We start from the raw sequence: 17,586 nt of genomic DNA, 5'->3' as shown, positions 1-17,586 counted from the left end.
GGGGGGGAGAAGGGGGGGGAAAGCAGAAGAAGAAAGTGAAAGAAGATTGAGAGGAAACCACAGGGCCAGGGGGAAAAGAGGGCATTGTCATGGTTACCATCGGTTGAGGGGGAAGGGCACTAGGTCTGGCTGTCCCTTAGCCTGGAGCCAGATAAGGCTCCTCCAGGGGCCTCCCCTCCAGTCTCCTCCAGCAGCTTCACTCGCAGGAGCATCTATTTGTGATAGGAATTCTTTTGCTCTGTGGGGACAGCGGGAGAGCCAACAGGACTTGTCTGCGCTGCTTTCTGTAGGGAACCTCTGCCAGCACTGAAAAGCAGCGCTCGCATTGGTAAGCTGTGGTCCAGGGAAAAGATCCCATTTGTATTTACAGAACTCATTCTCCATAGCATAGCATAGCATAGCATAGCATAGCATAGCATAGCATAGCATAGCATAGCATAGCATAGCAGCTTCACTCCTGGCTGCTCTTGCTGCACTCTCCCAGACTCACCTCTGTCCTGGCTCCTGGATCCCCAGTGGCACCCCCAAACCTAGCCACCTGCCTCTCTCTAACTTGCCAACTGTCTAGACCCTTAAAGCCTCCTCCTCTTATCCCCTTAGACTCCTCATTCCTCTCCCTTCTCAATGATGGAGACCAAACCTAAGGTCTATTGAAAGCTGGGCGAGCATCTTGACACCGACCTGCATCCTCACCCCGCCCCCTTACTGTACTAGACAGTCTCTTAAATAGACACCATCTCATTTTTTAATGGCGATCTGTAAAATGGCAGCCATAGGAAGTTCTCCCCTTCCGAACATCATGACCCCTTAATCCAGTTCCACATGCTGTGGTGACCCCAACCAGAATCATTTTCATTGCTACTTTATAATTGCAATTGTTGCTACTGTTATGAATCGTAATGCAAATATCTGATTTTTTTTTTTTTTTGGTTTTTCGAGATAGGGTTTCTCTGTGTAGCCCTGGCTGTCCTGGAACTCTGTAGACCAGGCTGGCCTTGAACTCAGAAATCCACCTGCCTCTGCCTACCGAGTGCTGGGATTAAAGGCGTGTGCCACCACACCCGGCATATATCTGATATTTCTGATGGTCTTAGGCCACCCCTGAGAAAGAGTTGTTCAACTCACACGGGTTGTGAATCCCTGGATTAAAGAATGCAGCTAAGGGATTTTACTACTTTATGCTAACAAAGAGAGAGCCAGAATTTTAACTCAGGCAGGTTGGCTTCAGAGTCCAAGTAGCTTAGCTGTGATACTCTGAGGAGTCAGACTTCTAGGGAAAGACCTCGATTCAATTCAGGTTATAATTAGTTAAATTTGTTGATTCTGGTAGCAGGACAACAATCTCTGAGCCAAACTAGAGACTGCCACTCAAAGGGGAATGGGGGACGAGGAAAGGATTTTTGAAAATGAAGACCACACGACCTTGAGTATCTGCACAGGCAAGCCAAGAGCTGTTTTGCTCTGCCAAGAGGTAGTCAAGGGGACCTCAAGGTTGTCCTCGAATGTCTGCACAAGAATGTCTAGAGAAACTCGGGAGGCAGAGGCAGGTGGATTTCTGAGTTCGAGGCCAGCCTGGTCTACAAAGTGAGTTCCAGGACAGCCAGGGCTACACAGAGAAACCCTGTCTCGAAAAAAAACAAAAAACAAAACAAAAGAATGTCAGAGAAAAAAAAAAGCAAAACAAAACCAACACCAGCGACAAATATCAATTATTATCAAAATAAGTACGGATATACATACGCTTGCGGGTGAAGGCCACTGTGTCAGGGTTATCGGGAACTTATCCTCCTGGCAAATCAAAAGACAAGTGGCTATCGAAACCAAGACGGATACCTAGCATGAAAGGCACTCATCACAGGAACACAACGGTCCCTGAGTTTTCCGAAGGAACAGAAACCATCTTCCTTCATGTCTATTCCTGTCCGGCTCCTTCCTCTCTGAGATACTGCAGAGAGCATCCATTTTGGAAGGAAGCTGAGTTGGATTTAGATTACAGCCCAGCAGCCCCTGGCTACCTGTGTGACCGTTTGCAACGTTGGTCTCTCTTTAGAGTCTCAGCTTCAATCTCTGCGTCTGCGATATGTGTGGGGGCAGGGGTGGGGGCACTTTCCACTCTCAGGCATTGTTCTTGTGACCCTTCCTTGTACAGGAGCAGTGCTTCGTAGATGGGACTCCTAGGACCTTTCTTTACCCAGCCCACTCCTATCCGCTCCACCTTCTGCTAGACCAGCCACCCTCCAATAGTCCCCCACCCCAGGGTGTGTCACTTCCTCCTCTGCAGCCTCTTGATCTGTACACAAAGGCTGCCACTGCCACCAGCGGAGGAAGGGCTGCTCTTCCACAAGCACCTGTGAGTACCCTCAGGGCAGCAGCCCACCCAGCTCCTCCTCTCAGCCAGACCTACTTGTTCCCTACCTCTCTGTGATCTGGGCTCTCCAGTGCCCTGTCTAGTCTTGAGAAAGGCTCTGAACCCCCTTCTGGACTCCTATGGTCCCCCTGATTTCTTTCTCTGTTATCACAGCTTCCTGCTGCTCATCCATTAGCTTCTCCAGTGGACCCCGAGGGAGGGAAGAGAGTGTGATGCTGTGAGTGTTTTCCAAGACCAAGGCTTACTTACCCTTGCACTTCTCCCAGCATCTCCTGTCTGTCCCTGGCTGCTATCCTTGCAACTTAATGTTTTTTCCACAGTCCAGAAGTCTTCCCACTTGGCACCTTAGCCACAGACTCCACATTCCTGGTCTACTGAGGCTTGCACTTCACATGTGCATGCTCACACACACATGCACACACACACACACACACACACACACACACGCACGCACGCACGCACGCACGCACGCGTGCATGGAAGGAGACAGACAGCAGGTGACAAGATACATGGATTGTCAAAGAAGGGAGAAGGGGACAGAATTGAGAGGGGCAGGGGAGGTCATGTATGAGTTCAGAGCCCCCTTTAGGAGAGATAAGTGGACTTGATGTCTCTGTCTTGTTGGGGGAGTGGAAGTGAAGCCCCATCTCTGAGATGAGTCAGAGCTAAACTTTGTGCTGCAGAGTCTTGAGCCTCCCTGACCACAGCACAGAAAGCACGAAGGTCTGAGGTTTCAGTGAGGCTAAGCCTGGGGTCAGCCTCTCCCTGAGAGCAGAAGCTCTGTAATGTACTACACCCATCGGAGGTCACATGGGGTGGTGAGCAGGATGGGGTGTTCAACGGCTCAGTACCCCACCCTTCCCCATACTCCCTGTAAAGAGCATCAGTACCTGAGTCTGGACCCAGGCTGTACACTGCTGGTGGACATAGGAACACCCTAGCACAATCCCTAGGGAGCTTACGCTGCAGTCTATTCTTACCAGTGTTGTCGGCGGATACTGCCCATCTTCCAGAGGGTTCCTCGAGAGTCATCTGCACACATGTGATGGCCACATGTGCTTTCTGTGTGTGTGTGTGTGTGTGTGTGTGTGTGAGACGATTAGTCACGGGAGGCAATTAAAGACCATTATGTGTTTGAGATTGGAGAGAGCATTCGGTGGTTAAGAGCACTTGTTGCTCTTGCAAAGGATCCAGGTTTGACCCCCCTCTCAGCACCCACATATTGCTTAGCAACTATCCATCACTGCCTTGGCAAGGGACCTGATGCTTCTGAGCTCTGAGGGCACGCGTGTAGTGTGACATTAGACACGTCAAGGAAAAGGAATAAATCCAACCCTCCCCCCAAAAAAAAATCTAAAAGAAAGACAGGAAAGAAACTATAAAGTTTTTAGGTGAAGTCGAAGGTTGAAGCGAGGGGTTTTAACATGCCAGTCAGATGCTGTGCCACATCCATGAGACCCCAGATAATTGAATTCGACGCCCATCTTTTTAGGTTAACTACTTCTTGTTTACTCACACAATGGGAGTTTATAAGGAAATATTCCTCTTGTTATCCTTTTTTTTTTTTTGGACAGGATCTCTCTATGTAGTCCAGGCTGGTCTAGAACTCCTTATGTAGACCAGGTTGGCCTTAAACTCACAGAGATCCACCTACCTCTACCCACCCTGAGCCATCAAACATGGCTCTGCAACTCCAGTTCTGGTCTACGAGTTCACATGCTTAGCTTTATGTCTTTATGTTAGGTCCACACTCTCCCTCCGTCTCTCTCTCCGTCTCTCTCTCTCTCTCTCTCTCTCTCTCTCTCTCTCTCTCTCTCTCTCTCTTCCTCTCTCTAAAGATTTATTTATTTTATATATGTTAGTACACTGTTGCTGTCTTCAGACATATCAGAAAAGGGCATCATATCCCATTACGGATGGTTGTGAGCCACCATGTGATTGCTGGGAATTGAACTCAGGACCTATGGAAGAGCAGTCAGTGCTCTTAACCACTGAGCCATCTCTCCAGCCCCCATATTGTCTTGAATAATGTAGCATTATTTATTTTTGATTAATGAAAATGTCTTTTGAGACATGTAGTCTAGGCTGGCCCTGTCCTCCTGCCTCTATCTCCCAGTACTGGGGTAACAGCTTGCATCATCCCATCTAACACCTTTTATTTTTGGCTTACTGCCTATTCGATTTTTATTCATTTTTAAAAAAAATCTCGCCGGGCATGGTGGCGCACGCCCTTAATCCCAGCACTTGGGAGGCAGAGGCAGACGGATTTCTGAGTTCGAGGCCAGCCTGGTCTACAAAGTGAGTTACAGGACAGAGAAACCCTGTCTCGAAAAACCAAAAAAAAAAAGAAAATTAAGAAAAAAAAATCTCTAGCAGGGCAGTGATGGCGCACTCCTTTAATCCCTGCATTCGGGAGGCAGAGGCAGGCGGGTTTCTGATTTGGAGACCAGGCTGGCTTCTGCCTCTCAGGTTTTGGGATTAAAGCTGTGTACCACTATGCCCAGCTGGGCCTGATTAATTTATTTTTAAAGATTTACTTATTTATTTATTATATGTAAGTACACTGTAGCTGTCTTCAGACACACCAAAAAGAGGGCATCAAATCTCATTAGGAATGGTTGTGAGCCACCATGTGGTTGCTGGGATTTGAACTCAGAACTTTTGGAAGAGCAGTCAGTGCTCTTAACCATTGAGCCATCTCTCCAGCCCGGGCCTGATTAATTTTAAAATTAACTAATTGATTAATTTTTGCAGTGTAATCTAGGATCTCTTGCATAATCACACTTCCTACCGCTGAACTTTCAGCCACAGGAAATTTGGCTGAGTATGGCCACTCACACCTGTAATCCTAGCACTTGAAAGGGCAAAGATTCCCAGCAGCGGTGGCGCACACCTTAAAGGGAGGCAGAGGCAGGTGGATTTCTGAGTTCAAGGCTAGCCTGGTCTACAGAGTGAGTTCCAGGACAGCCAGGGCTACACAGAGAAATCCTGTCTTGAAAAACAAACACACACACACACACACACACACACACACAAAATTGAAAGGTCAAAGACGTGTGTTTAAGCCCAGCCTGGGCTACACAATGAGGCTTAGGACAGCCAGGTCCCTGTCTCCAAAACACCAACACCAAAGCAGCAACAGGAAAGCAACTGGAGCGTTTGCTTGGAGTAAAGATGCCTGCCTACAGTCGAACCCGATGCCCTGTCCCACAAGTTGTCCTTTGACCTCCACATACATGCTACAGCATGCTGTGCCCTGTGCATGCTCTTCACTATTAATTAACTACATGAGCATAAAACACAAAACAAATCTCAGCTAAATGCACCAGGCTGGAGATACAGCAGACATAACATATCTATCGGGTTCTCGCTAAGAGCCCCAGCTCTTCTCAAGGACTTGGGTTTGGTTTCCGTGGCAGTTCCCAACCATCTATAACTTCGGTTCCAAGCACCCAGTGCTCTCTTCTGCCCTCCAAGGACACCAGTGACACCTGTGGTGCACAGACATAATAACAAAACGAAATATCGATCCCGCCGTCAACGAGGATTTCTTCTTAGTGTGTGCCCCTCCTCTGGCTACCGCCTTCCCTGTGTGAAACCACCTTTCCCTGAGCATACACTTCCCCATCTCCTTGCCTCTCTTCTGCTCTTCTGCCAGATATTTTATTCAATTCCTTCACTTAACAGATGTGGAGACTGAGACGGAGGGTGGCGGGAGAGGGGAGAACCCAACACTGGTGAGCTACAGAACCATTGAGGAATATAGGTGGGATAGAATCTAGTGCGACATTCACTTTGGCTTGGAAAATTGGTGAAGAGATTGGGGTGCAGTCCGTACCGTTCCAGACTGTCACTCTCTTTCCTTCCTGCCTTCTTTTTTGTTTTTGAGAGCAATCTCATTGGATAACCCCTTCTTTGCCTGGAACTCACTGTGAAGACCAGGTTGGCCTCAAAATCACAGAGATCCATCTGCCTCTGCCTCCCATGTGGTACCACTACACCTGGATTTAAAAATAAAATTATTGGGGCTGGAGTGATGGCTGAGCGGTTAAGAGCACCGACTGCTCTTCCAAAGGTCCTGAGATCAAATCCCAGCAACCACATGGTGGCTCACAACCATCCGTAATGAGATCTGACGCCCTCTTCTGGTGTGTCTGAAAACAGCTACAGTGTACTTACATATAATAAATAAAAAATAAAATAAAATAAAATTATTATGTGCATGTGTATGTACCTGTGTGGGTATGCACACATGGGTTCAGATGCCTGTGGAGAGGGAGTTAAGGGCAATGGTGAGATGCCAGAAGCAGGCTGGGAATAGAGTTCATTCGGGTGCTCCAGAGAACAGTGTGTGCTTTTTTTCCTCCCCCTAAGATTTTATTGATTTTTATTTTATGAGTATGAGTGCTTTTTACCGTATGTGTGTCTATGCACCACACGTAAGACTGGTGCTCTTGGAGGCCCAAGAGTGTGTTGGTTCCTCTGGAACTAGAGTTACAGGAAGCAGTGAGCTGGCGTGCGTGCCACATGGGTGCTGGGAATGGAACCCAGGATGGGAGGGCATCCTTCTGGAAGAGCAGCCAGTGGTTTAAATGGCTAAACCATCTCTTCACAGTGCTCTTAACCGTCGAGTAGTCTCTGCAGCTCACAGACCCTTCCTCAGGCTACACTGCCCACCCTGGGTACTTGAAGTCTGTACAAAGGAAGATCGGACTCTGAGATCCCTCCCTCGCTCTGGCACCTGCCACTTCCCAAAGCTGCTGAATCCACAGGGGGCTGCATGAAACTCTGAGGAGAGAGTTGGGGCGAGGTTCAACTTGGCAACCACAAGCTAAGTTTAGAGAGCTCGGGCCCTCCCTGAGGATTCGTGTGTCTGCCTTTATATCTCATCACAGGCCATGGTGGATTCATCAACTGTTCTCATTTTTCTGCTGGTTCTGGGCGGAGGTCAGAGTGAGTTAGATACCAAGATTACATCCTCGGGGGAGGCTGCAGAATGGGAGGATCCTGACCTGTCTCTGCAGGGATCCTGCCAGCCAGCTCCTTCCTGCCAGAAGTGTATTCTCTCACACCCCAGCTGTGCATGGTGCAAACAACTGGTAAACATGGGTGTGTGGTCCTGAACATGTGTGATGTGTGCTGTGTAGGTAGATTTGTGATTTTTGGGGTGGTGGTGGTGGTATACTGTCCCTTCTCATGTGTGGCTGAATTTGGACAGACAGGATTCCAATGTGTGACTCATATGCGTGTAAGTTTCTGAGCATACGTGAACAGAACCCGTGACCCATGAGCTCAGAGGAATATGTCCTTGTGTGAGTTCGTGCTTCTTCTGGATGTGAGAAAGTGGACTGGCCAGTTACGTATTCTCTGACAACATGCAACAGAAATACACTTCTTATGAATTGAGAGGCTTGGAATTCAAGAGCAAAGTGCTGGCTCATTTGGTTCTCTCTGGAGCATTTTTTCCTGGCTTAGAGATGGGCTGCCTTCTTGCTATATTATTACATAGGGATTAGGGTTTGGGGAGGGGGACCCCTCTGCTGTTGACTCTTTTTTTTTTTTTGGTTTTTTTTGAAACAGGGTTTCTCTGTGTAGCCCTGGCTGTCCTGGAACTCACTTTGTAGACCAGGCTGGCCTCGAACTCAGAAATCCACCTGCCTCTGCCTCCTGAGTGCTGGGATTAAAGGCGTGTGCCACCACACCCAGCCTTTTTTTTTTTTTTTTTTTAAAGTTGATTTTATTTATATGAGTACACTGTTGCTCTCTTCAGACACACCAGAAGAGGGCATTGGATCCCATTACAGATGGTTGCGAGCCACCATGTGGTTGCTGGGAATTGAACTCAGGACCTCTGGAAGTGTAGTCAGTGCTCTTAACCTCTGAGTCATCTCTCCAGCCCTATTGATTCTTTTTAAAAGATATTTATTTTATGTGCATGTGTGTTAGTGTGTGGATGTACACCCCATGTCTACAGGTACCTGTGGAGGTCAGAAGAGGGTGTTGGACCCTTTAGAACTGGAGTTACTGGTTGTAAACCACCACGTGGGTGCTGGGAACTGAACTTGGGTCCTCTTAAAGAGCAGTAAGTGCTGTTAACTACTGAGCCACCTCTTCAGCCCCAGCTGTCACATCTTAAGGGGCACATCACATCTCAAGGGTCTCACCCTCAGGACTTCACCTAAGCCCAACCACCACCCAAAGGCCTACCTCATGCACCATCAAAGTGAGAGTTAAAAATTAAGCACAAGTCGGGAATTGTGGCATGTGCCTTTAATCCAAGCACTTGGGTGGCAGAGGCAGGCAGGTCTCTATGAGTTCGAAACCTGCCTGTTCTATAATGTGAGTTCCAGGACAGACAGAGCTACATATTGAGGCTCTGTCTCAGACAGTAGATGGATAGACACACTGATAACCATAGATAATTTGGAGGGAGAATCCAGTTCATACCAGAACGTGCATGATGAGGCTTCTCAGTCAGGCATATATATGCAGATTATGATTTCCCAGCATGCAACGTGGAGAGGGAAATAAATGAAGGCTTCCAGAAACCTGTGGATTTATGTGAGCATGGTGGGAGGAGGCCACTGGAAAGGTCTGGAGTACCTGAGGGGTAAGGAAGCTGGGGAGTATGTATTCCTTGCTGGTCAAAAAAGCTGTTCTGGAGCTGGAGAGATGGCTCAGCGGTTAAGAGCACCGACTGTTCTTCCAGAGGTCCTGAGTTCAATTCCCAGCATCCACATGGTGGTTCACAACCATCTGTAATGGGATTTCACACCCTCTTCTGGTGTGTGTCTGAAGACAGCTACAGTGTACTTATATACATAAAAATAAATAAATATTTTTTTTAAAGCTGCTCTTTATGGATACCTTAAAGAGGAAGTGCTCGTGGAAGAGCCTCAGAGGCAGTCTCTCACAAAAAGATGGAGATTTAGATAAGTGCAGGCTTGGTAAGATAGACACCCTGACAGGCAGCCATGTTTACAGCTGCCTAGGGGGCCCAAGAAACTACTGAAAGTGAAACTGGAAGACAGTCTCTGTAGTCAGGGAGGCAGAGGTCCTAGGCTGTGGCTAGAGAGATAAGCCCCTGGGAACAGCCGCTGGTTGTTCCGTTCCCTAGGGGCTGGCACCAATGCCCACCGAGAAGCCACCTAACCATTTCCTTCCCCTGTGGCTTGTCAGTCAGTGCAGGGTACCAGACGTGGTGTGTGTGTGTGTGTGTGTGTGTGTATGTGCGCGCGCGCGCGCGCGTCTTTCTGTCGTCTTTATCGTCCTCCTTCCCAGAAACTGGTGTGACTGACCCCCTTCCTATTTTATTCTGGCCATGCTGGGGAAGTTGGACTACAGAGTGGTTTTTCTGTAGCCTTGAGGTCCCTGGGATCTCAACAGAAGTTTGTAGATCTAATGAGAAAGGTTAGGAGGGAGACTTCGGGAAAGGGGACGTTGAGTTCAGGAAAGCGGGGAGGACTGCTACAGGAAGTGGGCGCTGGTGAAGAAGAAAGTATTATAGGTTTTCCACCTATGTAGCTGTGGAGTGAGTGAACTGAGAGAATAAATCAGGGCTCATGGAGGCTGGCTGAGAACAGACCGGAATGTACAGGCGATTGCAGGCGGCGGGGTTTGCAGAGTGGTGTTTGTAGTCGGGTTGAGGGGCCGTGGGGGCTGGGGTTCAGTGAGCCTCCTCTTGGGGTACAGAACTTCACTGCCTCGGGGGAGGCAGAGGCGAGGCGCTGCGCGCGGCGAGAGGAGCTACTGGCCCGCGGGTGCCCCGCGCAGGAGCTAGAGGAGCCGAGAGGCCGCCAGGAGGTGCTGCAGGACAGGCCGCTCAGCCAGGGAGATCGCGGCGAGGGGGCCACTCAGCTGGCCCCGCAGCGGATCCGCGTCACGCTGCGACCAGGTGAGTCTCGGGCGGTGGGGGGTGCAAGTCTGGGCTGGCCTCGAATGCACTGGGCTTCAGAGTCTAGCCTCCCTTTCTCTATCAGGGGAGCCCCAGAAATTCCGGGTCCGCTTCCTCCGAGCCGCGGGGTACCCCGTGGACCTATATTACCTTATGGACCTGAGCTACTCAATGAAGGACGACTTGGAACGCGTGCGCCAGCTCGGGCATGCCCTGCTGGTCAGGCTGCAGGAGGTCACCCATTCTGTGCGCATAGGTAAGCATGTGCTACCTAGACCCTGCCAGCCCTTGTCACACTGCCTTTAGCTTCCACCACCGCCTTAGACTCTCCCAGTATTTAACAGACTCAATCAGGCCATTGGATCTTGACATCTCTCCCAAGAGACACTCATCTAGGTCTAAGCTCGAGGGACTTTAGGATTGACCGTTGGAGGATCCCGTGCTCTATACGAGGACCAGCTGAGGCTCAGAATTTAAGAGACTGTTCAGACAGACAGCTGCCCACCTGGACGCTGCCCTTATGCTGCCATCTCAACCCAGTGTTTCTGGATAATCTAGATGCAGTGTTCCTGTTTCACATTCTGTAATAATTTCCCGCCTCTCCCCCAACCCCCCTCCCGCCCCCTGCTCAAATGCACCCCGTGCCAGGTAGTGGTGGTGCACACCTTTAATCCAGGAGGCAGAGGCAGGTAGAGCTCTCAGTTTGAGGACAGCCTGGTTTACAGAGCCAGTTCCAGGACATCCGAGGCTACACAGAGAGACCCTGAGTCAAAAGAAACAAGCCCCCTCTAAAGCACCGGTTCGGTGCCGCCTGCTGCTTCTACACCCTTGATCCCGGCTGCCTCAGTCTCCAGGAAGCTCCCATTGCTTTCTGCTTTCAGGTTTTGGCTCCTTCGTGGACAAAACGGTGCTGCCCTTTGTAAGCACCGTGCCCTCCAAGCTTCACCACCCGTGCCCCAGCCGACTGGAGCGTTGTCAGCCACCCTTCAGCTTTCACCACGTGTTGTCCCTCACTGGGGACGCCCAAGCCTTCGAGAGAGAGGTGGGACGCCAGAATGTCTCTGGCAACCTGGACTCACCCGAAGGTGGCTTTGATGCCATTTTGCAGGCCGCCCTCTGCCAGGTGAGATAGGGTTAGGATCTGAGCCCAGGAGCCGTCTGGGGCCAGGACTATCTGTTGTCGTGGATCTGTGGTGCGTCCATATCATCTCACTGAGGTGTGCACGCTTACCTTAACAGCCATCTGATACGATGGAGTAAACTACCTGAAGAAGAGTCCCTTTCCCTACTTCATAAGAGGGCCTCCACTAACGACAGGCTTGTTTGTTCAGAGACCTTGGAGCAGAGAATTAGAAATGGGAAGTGGGGGTTGGAGAGATGGCTCAGCGGTTAAGAGCACTGACTGCTCCTGAGTTCAAATCCCAGCAACCACATGGTGGCTCACAATCATCTGTAATGGGATCTGACGCCCTCTACTGGTGTGTCTGAAGACAGCTACAATGTATTTATATATAATAAATAATTTTTTTTTAGGAGGAAATGAGAGGGGGGGGCAGACAAAATGACTCAGAGCAATCCTGCCAATTTCTTTCACTGGGATATTTTAAATGCTACGGCAGTGTATACAGGTTGTCCCCTTCCTCCTCAGGAGCAGATCGGCTGGAGAAATGTGTCCCGTCTTCTGGTGTTCACTTCAGATGATACATTCCACACAGCTGGGGATGGGAAACTGGGTGGCATTTTCATGCCCAGCGATGGGCGGTGCCACCTGGACAGCAATGGTGTCTATACTAACAGCGCAGAGTTTGTGAGTCCTCCCTCCCCCATCTGAGCCTCATTCAGGACTCTTGGGCTTATAGTTTTTATTGGATAGCATCCTGTGACACTGCTGTCATTTGGGCCTCCTCCTGCTGGTGGGATTTTGGGTCCTGGCTTGCTTTATTCAGTCTGAGGGTGCTTGGTGCACCGAAGGGAGACCAGCAATAGTCACCTGTCCCCTCCCTGCCTCAGGACTATCCCTCTGTGGGTCAAGTAGCCCAGGCCCTCACGGCAGCAAATATCCAACCTATCTTTGCTGTCACCGGTGCAACCCTGCCTGTGTATGAGGTGAGTGTTCTCTGAGTAAAGACCTTCTGATTCATCCTGTCATTTCTTAGCCCCTGACTCCAACTTAGTCTGTTCTTCCCACACAACTCTTTCAGACCCCTCCCAGGAACCCATTCTCCTAAAGCTTTATTCATGATCTCTCTCCCCGCTTTGTAACACAGGAGCTGAGACAGTTGATTCCCAAGTCTGCTGTCGGGGAGCTCAGTGAGGACTCCAGCAATGTGGTGCAGCTCATCATGGATGCTTATGATGTGAGCGGAGAGTGGGGGGGACAGGGGAGCAGGGGTGAGGGAGAAGGGTCCTCAGGTGGCGGGGGCAGGGGTGAGGGAGAAGGGTCCTCAGGTGACGGGGCGTAACCTTAACTAAGAGGATATGAGAACTTTGGGTTCTACATTTCACAGCTCCTATCTACAGTTTGCACATGGCTGACCTTAGCTGTTCGTATATTCACATTCATAAATATAATTATACGTAATTCTTTTGGCCATATTAACGATTGAACCTAAGGTTTTATTATGCTAGGCAAGCACTCTGCCACCGAGCTATATTCCTTACTCTATCTCTTTTTATTAATCTAAAAAATATTTAAAGGACGCTGGAGAGAGGGCTCAGTGGTTAAAAGCAGTGGCTGTTCTTCCAGAGGACCTGGGTTCAATTCCCAGCAACCACATGGCTCCATAAAATTCTGTTCCTGAGTTGTTAAAATGTAGTGTAAGCACTGAGTCATCTACATTTAAACATTTATTTATTTATTTATTTATTTATTTATTTATTTATGAGTACATTGTAGCTGTCTTCAGAGATACTAGAAGAGGGCATCAGATCTCATTACAGATGATTGTGAGCCACCATGTGGTTGCTGGGAATTGAACTCAGGACCTTTGGAAGAGCAGTCAGTGCTCTTAACAGCTGAGCCATCTCTCCAGCCCTATCATCCACATTTTACTGAGGAAATAGATATAGGAAGCTAAACATAAAGAATGGGGGACTCAGTGCTTACACTGCATTTTAACAACTCAGGAACAGAATTTTATGGAGCTTGAATGTCTCTTGAGCTTAAGGCTCATTTTTGCTGTAGACTGTAGACCTCTTTTTACTTTTTTTTTTCTCTTTTTACTTTTTAAAAAAATATGTAAATACAGGGTCTCTCTCTACAGTCCTGGCTGTCCTGGAACTCGATGCGTAAACCAGGCTGGCCTTGAACTCATGGGGACCTGCTTGCCTTGGCTTCCCCCATCCTGGGATTAAAGGCTTGTAGCACCTTGCCTGACTGTAGCACAGTTGACAGCAAGGACTGTATTATTATCTGGATGTAGTGTCACCAGCCTGTGATTCCACACCTGGGAGGCAGAGGCAGAAGGATCAGGAACTTTTAAGGCCAGTTTGGGTTATAGGAGACCCTGTCTCAATAAACAAGGATGTGTTCTTGGCCTTGGTGAAATGAGTGGAGATATAGAACTTAGTGGCTGCCTGCCTAGCATACCTGATTAGTTAGAAGCACTGCCCCTACCCAGCACCAATCTCTTAACCATGGAGAAAGTCTTGAGACAGTGTTGACCTCTGCAGAATAATCATACTGAAATGAGTCTGCCTGCTAGGTCTTACACACATGGCTGTGTGTCCTGGTTTGGGTTTGACAAACACACTCAGAACATGGAGTGCCACACTGTGGCACATGTAGCTCTAGCTCCTGGTTATCCCAGGGTGGTTCTTCTTTCAGAAGTGAATTCTAAGTGGGCAGGGTGAAAAGAGAGCCAGACCAGGTGTAACTATGAGGATAGAAAGCGGGGTGTGTTGGGGGGCTTGCCTTCACAGGATGATTACCTCCTCCCTGCCTTTCCACAGAGCCTGTCATCCACTGTGACTCTTGAGCACTCTTCGCTCCCACCAGGAGTCAGCATCTCATTTGAATCTCACTGTAAGGGTCCTGAGAAGAGGGCGGATGAGGCTGGGGACCGGGGACAGTGCAATGATGTCCGAGTCAACCAGACGGTAAGCCAGCCAGCCAGCGGGATAGATACGCTTTCCCTCTTACCACGGGAAAAGTGAGTGTGGAAGTGGGAAACAAGCAAGAGAACCCATAGAGGGCAGCCATGGGGAAGGGGTGCATTTTCACTTGTTCTTAGTTTACTAAGGGCCAGGGTTTTTGTGGTCAGTGGATTCTGTGTGTGTGTCTGTGTGTGTGTGTGTGTGTGCGCGCGTGAGGGTGTGTACAGCTTTGTCCGGCCCTCCTGCCTTCAGGTGGATTTTTGGGTCACTCTTCGAGCCACTCACTGCCTCCCAGAAGTGTATCATTTTGTCTGGTTCTCCTATCTTCAGGGTGTGTGTGTGTGTGTGTGTGGTGAGGGTGTGTACAGCTTTGTCCGGCCCCCCTGCCTTCAGGTGGATTTCTGGGTCACTCTTCAAGCCACTCACTGCCTCCCAGAAGCCCACGTCCTACGGCTCTGGGCCCTCGGCTTCTCAGAGGAGTTAACTGTGGAGCTGCACACAGTGTGTGACTGTAACTGTGGTGACGCCCAGCCTCATGCCCCCTACTGCAGTGACGGACAGGGGGACCTTCAGTGCGGGATATGCAGGTGAGTTTACGGACTCTCTGCTTTCTGCCCTCCTGGAGTTACCTAGGTATCTCAGGAATCTACTTGGATGTCATACCCCGAAGCTTTCCACATATGCTAAGGCCTGCACCTTGACCTGAAGCCCCCTCCCCGCCCTGACCCTTGGTACGCTTCTGTATCTTAGTTTGTTTCAGCTGCTGTGTCTCCTTCTCCCTTGAGAACATGACCTGAGTGCAATGGTTCTCAACCTTCCTAACACTGCAACCCTTTAATACAGTTCATGCTTTGGTGACCTCAGACCATAAAATTATTTTCATTGCTACTTTATAACAGTAATTTTGCTAGTTATGAATTATAAATATCCCTGTTTTCCCATGGTCTTAGGGGACCCCCGTGAAAGGGCCACTTGACTCCCAAAGGGTCACAACCCACAGGTCGAAAACTGCCAGCCTAGGATGTCTCAAGAGTCAGGTCAGAGGTGATCGAACTCTGACCCATCTCTCTGCTTTCCCTTCCCAGCTGTGCCCCTGGCCGCCTTGGTCAGCTGTGTGAATGCTCTGAGGCTGACCTGTCCTCCCCAGATTTGGAATCTGGCTGCCGAGCCCCAAACGGGACAGGGCCCCTATGCAGTGGAAAGGGTCGATGCCAATGTGGACGCTGTAGCTGCAGTGGGCAGAGTTCTGGGCGTCTGTGCGAGTGTGATGATTCCAGCTGTGAGCGACATGAGGGCATCCTCTGTGGAGGTACCTAGAGCCTTTGGAAGGAGGGAGGGGGAGGAGGGAGAAGGAAGGAGGGAGAGGAGAGAGGGGGAGAAGGGAGAAGGAAGGTGAGAAAAGGGGGGAAGCAAAAGGGAGGGGGAGGAGGGGGTTGTAAGGAGGGGGAGGAGGGTTTTCTAGGCCACTTACAACTCCGAGAGCAAATCTTAAAGGCTAGTACCGAGCCAGAGGATGTGCCTGGCACGGCTGACACAGACTGTGGAGGCATGCTGTGCCAACTGTGTGTGACAATGGTGGTCACCCTCTGCACGGTTCTTCCCTAGGCTTTGGCCACTGCCAGTGTGGAGTGTGTCACTGTCACGCCAACCACACCGGCAGAGCATGCGAGTGCAGTTTGAGTGTGGACAGTTGCATCAGTCCCGAAGGAGGGCTCTGCAGTGGGCACGGATACTGCAAATGCAATCGTTGCCAGTGCCTGGGTGGCTACTATGGGGCTCTGTGTGACCAGTGCCTAGGCTGCAAGTCACCATGTGAGCAATACAGGTGAGGCCTCTCGTCCTTCACCTCGGAGCTGGGACAAGGAGGCCTGCTGGGAATTCCTGCCTGCCTGTTCTCCTTGAGGGTGTGTGGTGAGGGCTGGTGGGTAACAGCTGCCCAGATGTGAATCCACTGACTGGCATTCACCGGACAGGGATTGTGCAGAGTGCGGGGCATTTGGTACCGGTCCCTTGGCAGCCAACTGCAGCGTGGCCTGTGCTGACGTGAATGTGACCTTGACCTTGGCCCCTAACTTGGATGATGGCTGGTGCAAAGAGAGGACGGTGGACAACCAGCTATTCTTCTTCCTGGTGGAGCATGTAGCCAGGGAGGTCGTACTGAGAGTGAGACCCCAAGAGAGTAAGTGGGCAGAGACAACATGTATATGATAAGTGGAGCTTACCGGGCAGGACCTCAGAACTGGGGATGTGAAAAAGATAAGGGTAATGGGTTTGAAACAGTCACCAACCTAGGGTAGCAAAGGCAGAGATGAGACGAAGGCCCTAGGAGGGAGGACAGCCTTGGGCTCTGCTGGGTCCCGCTCTCAATGACAGGGCTGGCTGGGGAGGCTGGACATGCTTTAGGTAGCTGTGGGTCAGCCCTTACACCTTGGCCCCACCAGAGGGAGCGGATCACACCCGTGCCATCATACTGGGCTGCACAGGGGGCATCGTGGCAGTGGGACTAGGGCTGGTTCTGGCTTACCGGCTCTCAGTGGAAATCTATGACCGCCGGGAGTACAGGCGCTTTGAGAAGGAGCAGCAGCTACTCAACTGGAAGCAGGTAAGGCCAGCGACTGCTGCCATAGGCTAGGCTTTCCTGGTGGGGCCTCTTAACTTTCTGTATTCCTAACCCTAACCAGCCCTCCGCATAACCAGCTCTAAAGCTTCCCTGTGCAAGTCCCTCCCTCAGCACAACCAGGCCTGGGGGATCGGGCCTCGTGGGGCGGCAGTGGGGAGAGCCTGAGAGCTTTCCTTACCTTGTGCAACGTTTTCCCACAGGACAACAATCCTCTCTACAAAAGTGCGGTCACAACCACTGTCAACCCCCGCTTCCAAGGGACAAACGGTCGGTCGCCGTCCCCCTCTCTGACCCGGGAAGCAGACTGACTTAGGGTTCTTGTCTTGGAGGACAGTGGGGCTAAAAGGGCAGGAGAGCGGCTGTCAGGCAAAGCTGCTGCCACTGCTGAGATTTTTCAGTGACCTTCAGAGGGCAGCTTACCACTGCAGCAGCCACTCCCACCGCAAGGGGCTGGTCCTTCCACAATAAAGCTTTGCCCAGACTTTGAGCCTCTACTTTACTTCACTCCAGGACAAAACCAGCAAAGCAGTCAAGTAGGACCTTATCCTGTCAGGCTGTTGAGAGCCTTTTTTTTTTTTTCTTTTTTTAAAGCAGAAATGACATGTTTTT

At 50.2% G+C, this 17,586-nt stretch overlaps 1 protein-coding gene across 1 annotated transcript; it reads left to right on the top strand.

The window, feature by feature from the left end:
* The first annotated feature begins 2,271 nt into the window (after window positions 1–2,271).
* Window positions 2,272–17,455, top strand: Itgb7 (integrin subunit beta 7). Its single transcript, XM_021216221.1, has 15 exons — window positions 2,272–2,350; window positions 7,264–7,467; window positions 10,061–10,262; window positions 10,348–10,518; window positions 11,144–11,385; window positions 11,911–12,069; window positions 12,273–12,368; window positions 12,530–12,619; window positions 14,214–14,360; window positions 14,751–14,944; window positions 15,443–15,666; window positions 15,963–16,182; window positions 16,331–16,536; window positions 16,799–16,959; window positions 17,178–17,455. Exons 2-15 carry the CDS (start codon window positions 7,267–7,269, stop codon window positions 17,283–17,285), a joined length of 2,421 nt encoding a protein of 806 aa, XP_021071880.1. The 5' UTR covers window positions 2,272–2,350; window positions 7,264–7,266; the 3' UTR covers window positions 17,286–17,455.
* Window positions 17,456–17,586: the final 131 nt, after the last annotated feature.

The sequence above is a fragment of the Mus pahari genome, chromosome 17 (genome assembly GCF_900095145.1).
Source record: "Mus pahari chromosome 17, PAHARI_EIJ_v1.1, whole genome shotgun sequence".
NCBI lineage: Eukaryota > Metazoa > Chordata > Mammalia > Rodentia > Muridae > Mus > Mus pahari.
The sequence above is the reverse complement of the archived record's forward strand: the minus strand, read 5'-3'. Positions and strand labels throughout refer to the sequence as shown.